At 37.2% G+C, this 11,648-nt stretch overlaps 2 protein-coding genes across 3 annotated transcripts; both read right to left on the reverse strand.

Annotated features, from left to right (window-relative positions):
• Positions 1-604: 604 nt before the first annotated feature.
• LOC148690485 (cytochrome b-c1 complex subunit 9, mitochondrial-like) lies at positions 605-2,397 on the reverse strand. Its single transcript, XM_088686964.1, has 3 exons — positions 2,278-2,397; positions 1,290-1,334; positions 605-658 (listed from the first exon to the last, which is right to left on the reverse strand). The coding sequence occupies exons 1-3, from the start codon at positions 2,395-2,397 to the stop codon at positions 605-607; spliced, it is 219 nt and encodes a 72-aa protein (XP_088543090.1).
• Positions 2,398-7,445: 5,048 nt separating this feature from the next.
• Positions 7,446-10,196, reverse strand: LOC137746931 (uncharacterized). 2 transcript variants are annotated; one of them, XM_068486943.2, is made up of 3 exons: positions 10,058-10,196; positions 9,577-9,691; positions 7,446-7,976 (listed from the first exon to the last, which is right to left on the reverse strand). In XM_068486943.2, the coding sequence occupies exons 2-3, from the start codon at positions 9,653-9,655 to the stop codon at positions 7,762-7,764; spliced, it is 294 nt and encodes a 97-aa protein (XP_068343044.2). In that variant the 5' UTR covers positions 9,656-9,691; positions 10,058-10,196; the 3' UTR covers positions 7,446-7,761. The 2 variants fall into 2 exon arrangements, with proteins under 2 accessions (XP_068343044.2, XP_088543131.1); XM_088687005.1 differs by lacking the exon at positions 10,058-10,196 and adding an exon at positions 10,024-10,055.
• Between the last annotated feature and the right edge of the window lie 1,452 nt (positions 10,197-11,648).

The following is an 11,648-nucleotide window of genomic DNA, read 5'->3' on the forward strand; positions in this document are numbered from 1 at the left end:
GACCAAGCTTCTGTGGTATGGTTCAACCACATGGCCTCAAACCTAAAAGGTTTGTTTTAGGGGGGGAAGCGGATCACTCTTCAAAATAAAATTTCTACTCCTAATGTCAATCATGTTATTTATTTATTTATTTATTTTTAGAACCTTCGATTGTCTATTTACATGTACCTAATGTAAAAAGTATGGGAAGAGGAAGGGCTTATAATTATTTTAGAGCGGTAATAACAACTCTCGAGGTACTGGAGCAACCTATTTTCGCTCTTATCAGCCTTTATGCAAACAACAGAACAACTGCACGCGGGAGAGGGCGCCAAAGAACTGAAAAAATATCTCTCAAGTAAACAAAAACCATTGTTAGAGTCACTCTGAGCATACAGAAATTGTTCAGCACTTAGAAACACCCAATCGAAAGGAACATGCTTGATTAGTAAGTCTGGTCCATTCAAACTTTTATTACGGAAACAAGAATTTGTACCTAATGCACGATTGAATACTCCAATTTTCCAAAAGTATGAAGACTATGAAAGAGTGAAAGAGGAGAGAGTTGATAACTCATTCTTCCGATTGCCCTTGTGAAAGAGTGAAAGAGGAGAGAGTTGATAACTCATTCTTCTGATTGCCCTTGCCCCAAAACTGGAATGTCTTCATACCGTTTCTGCATTCAAAAGAGAACATTTGGTTCAAATGTAAAACTCGGATGACGGAGGTATGATACTGCAACAAAATAATAACTTTAGGGATGGCATTGTAATGTTGTAAAGATGAGGTGTGAGAGCAAAATGATGCCCAAACTTAAGGGTATAAAATGTAATTTACCCAAAAATAGTTCAATATCAAGAATGTTGTAAAGCTACTTAGTATGGAAGAAAGAATCTCAACTGCATGAAAGGCATTTGCAATTCAATATACATTGTCTAGGACATGGATGTGCAAAAAAAATCCACCCATATCAACGATGGTTAGATTAATAAAAGTTCCTCTAACAGGCTAACTGCTCTCCGAACATGAACATGCAGGTTCAATATACATCCAAACACGCATATGACCTAGTAGTATGCAACGGCTCCAGCAATGGGCAAAAGTTTGTCTTCGGAGAAAAACTAACATGCACTAAAAGAAGGAAGAACATGTAGATGCAATACAATATTCTGTATCTAACCCGTACAATATCACGAAGATACATGCACACATATAATTCTTCAATCAACTATATTTGTATACATCTAGCACATATTTTGAACAATACAAAAATGCATAACATACTAAAATGATAATCGTGGACATATCCCAATGTTGTTGTACTCCCACAATTTGTGAACTCCATAATCCACGGCCTGAAACCAGCAAATGAAATACATAAGAGCTCTGAAAATTGTTCTTCTTTCGTAAAAAGAATGGAGAAGAAACCAAATGCCACATCAAATAATACAAAACAATTCAGAAAGAAAAGGAAAAAAAACATACAGAACCACGCATGGTAGTCGTTTTAAAGCACAAAATCGGACTTTATATGGCCTCATTTGGTGTCAATGACTGGATATGATAACTCACAAGATTCATTGTATGTTGAATAAACAAATAGCTGTCAACTTCCAATTCAAGGTCTAAGACGGATTAGCGTCCCTTAAAATCCCTATAAAATTGGTAGTATTTGGAAGGAACAAACTTTTTGTCATGTCCAACCCATCTTCTTCCTTACACTTGGACAAAATTTAGCACCCATCTCTTCCTTCAACAAACATTGAATCCAGTAAAATACCCCCTAGCCGCCAAACGAGGCCTAAATTCTGCTTGGTCTCCGTTAGATAGCCAAGAATTACATCTCAATGGTTCCACAATGTATGACCCTCAACTCGATTGAGGTTAGAAATTGATTGGCCATACGGCATAAGATTACTGCATAAAATTTCGCAACCAGCAGAATATAGAAACCAAATATTGTCGTAATTTAAATCTCTCACTTGCGCAAGCATATGACTATGACATGACTAACAATAGTCGAATTAAAGGTAAAAAAAAATTGAATAAATCCCTACAAAACAATATCAACTTTCAATCCATTTCTCACAAACAGAATACTAATCCATAATAAAGCGAATGGGTTATTTATGAGCTCGCAACTACACTAGCCAAAGTTTACATAGTAGCAAATCAGGCAAATTTCATTTCCTTAGATTTTCTGAGCAACCAAACAAAAAATTACAAAAACAGATCGCCAAACAGACCAAAACGACTAATTAGTGAAGAAGCCGTAAATCTGAGAGTTGAGAGGCTCACCCACTCACCGAGGAAAGTGCCGACAATGACGAAGGTGACGTAGACTGAGTTCCAGCCCATGATGACCCTGTAGAGCCCTTCGAAAAGGCCTTCGCTGGTTTTTTTGGCTGCTGAAGTCATGGCGAAGTGCGCGCGTCTCTTTCACTTGCCTTTGATCCGTGGGCTAGGGTTTGGTCGAAGCTCGCACCAGTACGATAAACTGTGACGTGATCAAAGACAACAACGGACGGTGAAATGATATACGATACAAAAAGATAAAAAAGCAAAGAGCGATTGTATCGGGAGATGTTATTCACCTTTTTCGATTGGGCAAGGAGCACGGAGAGGTAGGGAGCCCAACCCAACAGAAAAGGCTTTAGTTTGCAAGAAGGAAAGCACTACTATCTTTCTCTTCTTTTTATTTTGGGCCCGAAACTCATTACAATATGTCAATTTCTTCCTTACGGTGAGATTTTAAACTTTTCCACCCAATTTTTCGTTGAGAAATTTTATTTGAACCTATATAATTTTTTTTACACTTAACTTAAACTTTAAATGTGAATTGTCATTTTTACCTTATTGCATGATTACTGTTAAGTGCAAGATGAAATTAACAATAAAACTAAAATTTATCAATAAACCCACACCCAAATAAAATCTTACCATCATGTAATGTTTATCCTACATTCATTTCGGTTAAAATCCTACATTGATCCTACGTTGAAATGCAATTTTTCGTTTGATTTCTATTTTTATAGAGTTGAGAATATGAGTTTTTGAGTTTCAATTTATGGCCATCGGCAATGAAAGTTGAGAAGATGGGTTTTGGGTTTCGCTGTGTAGGTGGTGGCGAAGCCTCACCTTGGACTTAAGAATCTATTCTTGGTTGAATATTTCAACGAAGAAGAAATGGTTCCCCAGCTTGAGAAGGAGTTGAGTGTTCCTGAGGTGGTTGTAAGTTTCATTGGTCTCGCATTATTATGGCTATTGCAGAAAGGGCAGAAGATGGGACGAAATACTCATCCATCTTCGTCAGTCAATTATGATTGGTTCCATTTACATACAGCTGTAACCAAATGATTTGCTAACTAAACTAGATAAGAACAAACTATCGGGACTTGGCATCTTCATCTTTAGAAGATATAAATGATTCTCAGCAAGTCCCCATGGGGTTTTCCAGAGTGAGCAAGAAATTTGTAGTCTATTGTCCATTACCCAACCAACCAAGTGATATTTGGAAATTGAAACCAACACAATAGACTTACCTTGATAATTGAATTCACTATGAGCAGTTATATGAATTCTAGTAGGGAGCTCTAACGTGACGAGAGCATGAGCATGATTAAAGGTATTTAATAAACTACCTGCCAAAATAATAGCACCACCCAACGATAAGTCACCTCTGAGTATAACACTTCATCTCGTGGTAGAGTTTGGCAAGCTTATCCTCCATTGCTACAGGCCATACAAATTCTCCATCACCATTCTCTAAACCTATGGCAGCTTTGTCAATACCCCTATCATTCCTAACTAACTGCCACATCTCACAATATCTGCATAGCAAGAAAAATTATTATTAGTTTATTTTCTTTGGTGTTTTAAGTATAGACATATGAAAGCATGTACTTTATGCTTATGCAAATACAATCACGAGAACATGGATATCAAGAAAACAAGAGATTGAAGTGTTAGGTATATGGAGGAGTCATAAACAAGTAGAAACTTCACCAAATTATTCAATTGGGATTTTTATTTTCTAAACGGGCGTGAAGATATATTCACATTTTGAATTGGGTTTGTGAGGGTAGTTTAGGTATAAATTTGGGTTTAAAGAGATATTAATTCTTTCATTAAAGATAATATGGGGTGTAGAAGGTAAGTTGAGTGTAGAAAGAGGTTATATAGGTTCAAATAAAATTTTTCTTTTTCATTTACTTTAGTCATGTGACTTGCAAATGACATATCTAAAATGGTAATATTGTCGTTTCAATGCGCATGGTATGATGTTGTGGTTTTTTAGGTAACCAGAACCCTTTTGGTAAGGGATGAAAGCAATAGCCACACCTATTTAGGTGTGCTGTGCTTTGAGACGATTTTGAGAAGATTGAAGGAATGGATTCAAACTTTTTGGCCAAAAGATTCTTAAACACAAACAAATCTTGACGAATTTTCAACATTGGTTGAACAAGTAAATGTCTTTCCAACTCAGATGATAAGTTTCATAGATTTGTTGTACCATAAGATACCGAAGAGTAGTGTAATGAACCAGGCGCGGAGGAAACAAATGAGCATTGTTTGAGGCAAAGATGGATTTAGCCCTTCGCACAGTTCCCCAAGGGTGAATGGCACTTGATGTTTGGTAGTCGAGCTCTTGCTAATTAGAGTGCTGCAAAAAGAGTTCAAAGTTAGCTTGAAAGGTGCCTTTGTAGGGCCTTAGATGTAGGCCTTGAGGCTCACAATCAAACTAACAAAGTGATAGGCGTGCCACTGCTATCTCCGTATAACAGATGTTGAGCAAATGTGATTTAAGTTGATTACTTGCGCCCCCAGTTTACTTAAACTTCTTGTTATCAAAGGATTGTCGCAGATGGGTTAAGTTTGCATTAAGTTCTTTTTCTTGCCTTGTAAACGAAGACTTTTAGTTCATAATCTTATATGTCTAAAAATGAGGGAGTCTGGAGCCCTTTAAACCATTTCCTTGATTCCAGTTTGTTCTTAATGAAAGCAAGTTTATTAAATTAACCAGATTCGAATGCAAATAGGATTCTTAGGTAGAAAACTGTTGGAAATAACTTGAATACATATTGAAAAGTGTATTAAGTGACAAATCTACTAAATGAAAGTACAAACGAAGAGACTCAAGCAAGATTTCACCTTGTTGGGCAAGGTTAAACTTCTTGCAGCCACTTCTCTTTGGGTTTACAGAGGCTATATGCTAAAAAAGGATGAATCGTAAACAGGTTTTACACGAAGAAATCGATACTACAACACTATGGAAAGTAGTAGAGCTTTTACACTAAACAAAAGATAGCTTTTCTAAGAGAATTATTGCTAAAATGACTAAATCTAGGCGAGTTTCAACTTTCTGGATGCATATCTGGCTTGAGAGCAGAGTTTGTATGTTGTTTGTTTGATTGGTTGAGTGTCCTTGTCTCTTGTGCTTGCTTCACCTTCTATAGGCAATTTGGTTCGACTGCTTTGGCTTTGCTCTTGGCCAAGGGTTCTCAGGGGCAGTGAATCATCATATGTTTACTTGTAGTGCCATTAGAAAATGCTTTTTTGGCTGATAGTGAGGTGGTCTCTGTCAGTTGTCATTTCAATCATAGACACATGGCCTATGCTTTAATTGAGGAGGCGCCAATTTGTTCCTGGTCTGTTGACTGGACCTCAGGCAAATCTTCATTCAATTTTGACCTCATTGGGCCTTGTTCTGATCAAGCCTAATGCTAAATATTAACCCAAACATGCACAATACTGTGGAGCTTGATAGTTTACATGGGTTTGAATTTGACCAAGAAAATAAGTTGAAATTGTCGAAAAGTTTAAAAGCTCCAAAATTTATACAATATGATAGAGATCATGACTTCAAATATCCAAAACTTTGTGGGCATATTTGATTGGCTTCTTTAAGTTTCATTGGACTGGCTAGGATACTTAGACCGTGTTTGGTGCAAGCAAGGATTGTGTTTAATGAGACTAAGTTGGACTTTCTGGGATTAAACGCTTCACTAAAAGGCTTTAGTGAGACCCCCCCCCCCACCCCGAAAAGGGGAGGATTGCTAATCTCGTCTCCTACGCTTGCTTTGCTTCATCTCAGGCTCGTCCAGGACTCTTGTATGCTTCGCATCGTCCTCATAGCCGTCCGATGATTGATGACGGACTTGCTTCGTCGTCGAAACCCAAATCCCCAAAAGACGAGATATTTGAAAGAACACTGCCGGATGAGCGTTTCTACAAGCACAACGACGACTAGAAGTGTCCCCAATCCCTGCTTCAACGACAGCGCTGCAAGCACAAACCACCACTTCAACGAGGTCAAACCCAAAATCGAATGGATCTAGGCCAACCAAGCTCGCCCATTCGGGATTCCACGCCCACCGAACAAAAACTTGAAAAACCAAGCTTGATTCTTCGTTTTTGCAGAAAAATTATTTTGGCAATTAATCAAAAAAAAAAAGAGGGAAATGAAGGAGAGCGTGGGACAGAGAGAATGAGGGAGATAAAAGGGAGAAAAAGATGGACTGATGGAGGCTTCCAAAGAGAGGGAGAGTTTTTTTTAGAATAAAAAAAATGTAGAATTAATTAATATAATATTACTAGATATGAATTAAAAAAAATGATATTGTAGTTTGGTATTATCCTTCTTTTTAATTCGATACAGCACCAAACGCTTCACTAAGTCAGTCTAGCTTAGTGTAGTCTAAGCCAATATAGCTTAGTCCCTGAAGCTATTCCAGTCCGAGATAGTCTGATGCAACAAGCGCACCCTGTATTCTTATAATTTTTGTTATGTTTTTTGTATGAAGTTATTTGCTTAAACTAAATAAATAAATATTTTTAATTGACGTATTGGTCAATTTGACTAATACGTCGGAATTGGATCCCCTCCGGAGCAATATAATTTGAGCTTGTTGAGCAAGTCATCTGGCCCGTTGAAATTTGATCCAACGACTATAAATAGAAGGGCCCCCTAAAAATTATAATAATTGTAGCCATTTGATCAAATTTCAACGGGCCGGATAACCTTCTCAGCAAGCTTAAATTATATTGCTCCTGAGGAGATCCAGTTCCCAATACGTCGTCGCTATTAAATTTCGATCATCCCAACAATTGAAATATGTAAATGGATAATTTCAATCAATTTTCCCCTACTTTTTGCCATGTGTAATGTCCTCATCTATGAATTCCGAGAACCTCATCACATAACACCGGTGTGTATTATTTTATTTTATTTTGACAAAACAATAAGATAATATACGCCAAAATGTTCCTTAATATGAGAATATAAAAGGTTTGAACCTCAGGCCCAGTGGCCAGCGCGTTCAAATTGACTACTCATTTTAAGTTGAAGTTATTAACACTCCATACTAATCAACATACATTTCTTCTCGATCGCGTAGTGCATAACGGCTATTTCTGAGTTTTCGTTACAATTCCTTTCATTTTTTTTTAATAAAAATAGATAAAACTCACGTAAAAGATTATTAGAAAGGGGTAAAAATACACAAATAGCCCAAGGTCATATCATTTGGCATCCAAAATTCAGGATTTCCTTTTATTGTCTGCTTAACTGCCATTGCTTAAAGCTGTGAAAGAACTGAACCGAAAGGGAAAACGGAAACTTTGACGCTCAAATCTGATTCTTATGTGCCACGATCATAGGTTAACATAAAATTTATCAAACAAATGCACCACTTACTTTTAACAAGAGAAGTAAATCAAATGGATCCAAGAGAATGTCCGGACTGCACTGTTTTGCGTCTCTTATTCCTGCATTTGTCCATCTCAACCAGAGGATGTCTTCTTCTGTTGGAAATTGACAGCCCAAATCGGAACACCCACGCCAATGCTGAAGGCAGCAAGCACTCCAAGGCTCACCTGCAACTTCTGGTTTTTCATCTGGTCCAAGTTATACATGTGTTTGGCATGCATGTAGGCTGGTTCATCGTGGCCGTGATCACTCATTCTCTTCACTCCAGTTGAGTGGAACCCTCTAGTTCCTGGTAAAAGCACAGTAGCCACTAGTTCTACTTAGTACATACAATGAAACAACGTTCCGCATTAAACTCAAACAAATCAATACCTCAGCTAAGTTATAAACATATAAGGCATCCATTCATTCTCCACTACGGATGGATTGCTGGGGATTTATTACACATGTAAAAGCATGAACTTCTAGATGAGAGAGAGAGAGATTTAGTGTCACTGCGTGAAATCACTCAGTACTTAACTCTAGAAGCACATGAGCATATCAAACTCGATTAAAAAAATCAGTTCAAATTAATTGAATTTTATTGACCAACTATATCAGATGCACGAAAACACCAGAAAATACCAATGGCAATGATGGTCTCATACATAGACAGTTAAATAAGTTTGGTTTATAGGCCAGTAATTTGGAATTTGGAGCATGCAACGATTTGCCCTTACTCTTAGTACCACGCAACACAAGATGGCACCATTACCTTTACCAATAGATCTCTCGGTGTAGGTTACTAGGTTATAAATTTAACCAGGAGCCTCTTCTCAAGAGGAATCCCTCTCAATGAACAGTGGAGTGGGATACTCACAATATATTGATAGCCATCCATATGGACAATACACCGACATCCATATAGACACCACATTGACATCCATATCAACACGATATCGACATGATATCAATAATATGGATAACATATTGACTACATGGAGCGGGATCCCTATCCTAAAGTTTCTCCTATTTCCCCTCACATTTAAAACTAAAACCTGTAAATGTCTCATGCCAAAAATTGAGCCAGTACCTAAGAAACTATACTCCAGCAAACAGTGAGTGGTTGGTACAGTGGTACTTGGTGGAAAAACAAAAAATTTGGGGCGGTTCCCTGAATTATAACATGTAAGAGAACATGTAAGACCTTGAGGCTGCCCCATAATCATTATTGGCCGGGTGAAATTGAGCCCTTGAACACAATTTCTCAAGCAAGAACCCATTTGGAATGGCAAAAAGTAATTTATAAAAGCACCTAACCATGGTGGAATAGAGATATGTATAAGACCTCTCTCTTACATAAGAGGAGAAATGGTAACACCTTCTTACAAGTGAGAAAAGAAAGGAATAACTTCGAGGTTTCTCTGCGCCCACCTTACAACACGAGTGCCATCAGTGGAAGTTCACTCAGTTCTCTAAAAGGCAATGAGGGAAACAGTAACAAGGACAAGCCTGAAGGAGGGGAAAGCTCTAAACTACAAGCAGCACGGGGTGAAAAGTGGATGTGTACTAGTTTTACTATCCTTTCAAACGGAGCTGGCGAGAATCAAACAGGTAATGGATTATGTTTTTATCCATAACCAGTCCATCTGCAATGGAGAAAACCAGAATGCCATGATTTATGCCTAATAACATTCGAAACAATCCCTGAATGGAGAAAAAAAGTAAATAACATTGTAGTCCAGACACAATTCCTAATTTTCATCAAGTTTGAATCACCGGGCTTAAACCGTTCAATCCTATTGACCACTCAAAAGTTACATCCAGGACTCACATTGTGCATCCACCTGACTATTACATAATATGCATCAACATCAAACAAAATAAGCGACAGACGGCATCAAAATAACCTGATTTCAATAGAGAAGCTTCAGAAGCCCTCAACAACTTTGCGCAGGTCCGCATCCCTCCGTACATGCTCATGCTCATGATCGTAAGAAAGAACAAGCTCTTGCCTCTTACCACCTTAACCACCAAAGAAAACTCGTTTGAATCATGAAAATAAATTGAACACACAGATTACCGAAGAAATTAGAAAAATTCTTAAGAACTGAAAATAATCTAATCAGATTCAGTTCATAATTCTTGACCTAATTAAATATAAAAAAAAAAAAAACCACGGATCTATAATTATTTCTAACATCAACAAATAATCTGATCCAGAAATGCAATTTTTGAGTTCCGATCGAGCATACTCTGTCGCGATGAAAAACAACATTTATTGATAATTTAACTAAAATTTGAGATTTAATAATTCAATGATAAAGAAAGAGAAAAAGAAAGGAAGATCGACTCACAGAATAAATGTAAGGGAGGAGGTGGAATTTTTACCTGGTAGAAATGGCGAAAACCTACACTTATCAGCCGCCGTGCGTCGAGTATTCGAGAATGCTGGCGTTGAAGGAGAAGGTCAGTTAAGAAACCCGGTCAAAGGCGGGCTTCAAATTTTTAAGCCCGATTACATTTTGGGTTGGGCCTGGATTAAAATTTTAAACCCGATTACATTTCGTTCAAAATTAATTACGGACAAGGATTCCTCCGGATCCTCTTTGTGGGAATTCAGGAATCAATCAATCGTATACATTCATCGTATATCGTGCAATCATTTTTCATTAGGTACTATTTATATTCAATTTAAATTTTAAAATAATTTCTAACCGCACGATGTATGATGAATGGACACGATTGATTGATCATTCGGATTACCACAAAGAGAATCTGGAGAGGATCTTAGTCCATTAATTACATGATTGTCAACTCAATTCAATTACTTTTTTCGAGCAGCCAACTTTTTTCGAGCAGCCAACTTTTTTCAGCAATTGGCCAGCCAAATTTTTCAGTCTTAAAATCACTGTCGAACAATGACTTTAGAAAAACATGTTAAGTGGTGAATTTTCTCGTGAATTCTCTAATACATGTATAAACTAAAATTCACAATACTAAGATAATTGAAGATGAAAAAGTTGCACCTATTACTATTTCTTTATTGCACTTTTGAACAACAAATTAAAATTATCTGGCAACTAGAACTTTTCTGGTAACAATGACAATTTTCGAGATTGGCGAAGGTAGGTTGTGGGTCATGTGCAAAGGGGAAAAAGTTATAAATGTTTATGCGTTGCCCACAAATTGTGGCTCAATACAAAGAAAGTCCTAAAAAGTACAGGGGCAGCTTGGCCGGCAAGTAGGAGCCTAATGCTTAGGGGCTTAGATGGGTTTTTAAATTTGTAATTAAATATATATATGTATATATATATATATATGTACGTATTGAATATATGTGTAAAATTTGATGACTCTTTTTATTCGTTTTGCAAGGTTGTCTAAGCCGAGAAAGGATCCTTGCCCGATCCATTTTGTGAGGATCCGGGATCTTCCAATCATATTCGTTTATCGTATATCGTTCGGTCAGTTTTTGTCAGGTACTATTTATATTTAATTTTAAATAAAAAATTTACAATAATTTTTGACCTCACAATATACGATGAACATATGTGATTAAATGATCCATAAGATCCTTGAGGATCCTCCTGAGTCTAAGCTTACGTGTTATCTAAAAGAATGGTGGGCCTAGTTTTAGAACAAAATGGACCCGACTTGAAACCGAAGTCCCCCACTTTTTGTTAAAAAAAAACCTCTTTTTTCAATTAAAGCTAGCAGTGTCTACTTAAAACGCCCAATGGACACCTAACTCGCCCAAGAGGCCGCCTAATAGCCTTGCCGACTTCCAAAACGGTTTTGGGTTCATCGTGCGTTGCTTCGCTGCCAAGTGTTTAGGAGCAACGTGGATCGTCTGATCCGTTTTTTAGAACATACAAATAGAATGAGTTAATGAGTTAAACTTGATAGTTTTTGTTAAAATTGTTATAAGCTATTCACATGAGAATTGTTAACTAGCACATGACATAAGAGCATTTCCAAT

The sequence above is a fragment of the Pyrus communis genome, chromosome 15 (assembly GCF_041283825.1).
Source record: "Pyrus communis isolate YQ-2024b chromosome 15, ASM4128382v1, whole genome shotgun sequence".
Lineage (NCBI taxonomy): Eukaryota > Viridiplantae > Streptophyta > Magnoliopsida > Rosales > Rosaceae > Pyrus > Pyrus communis.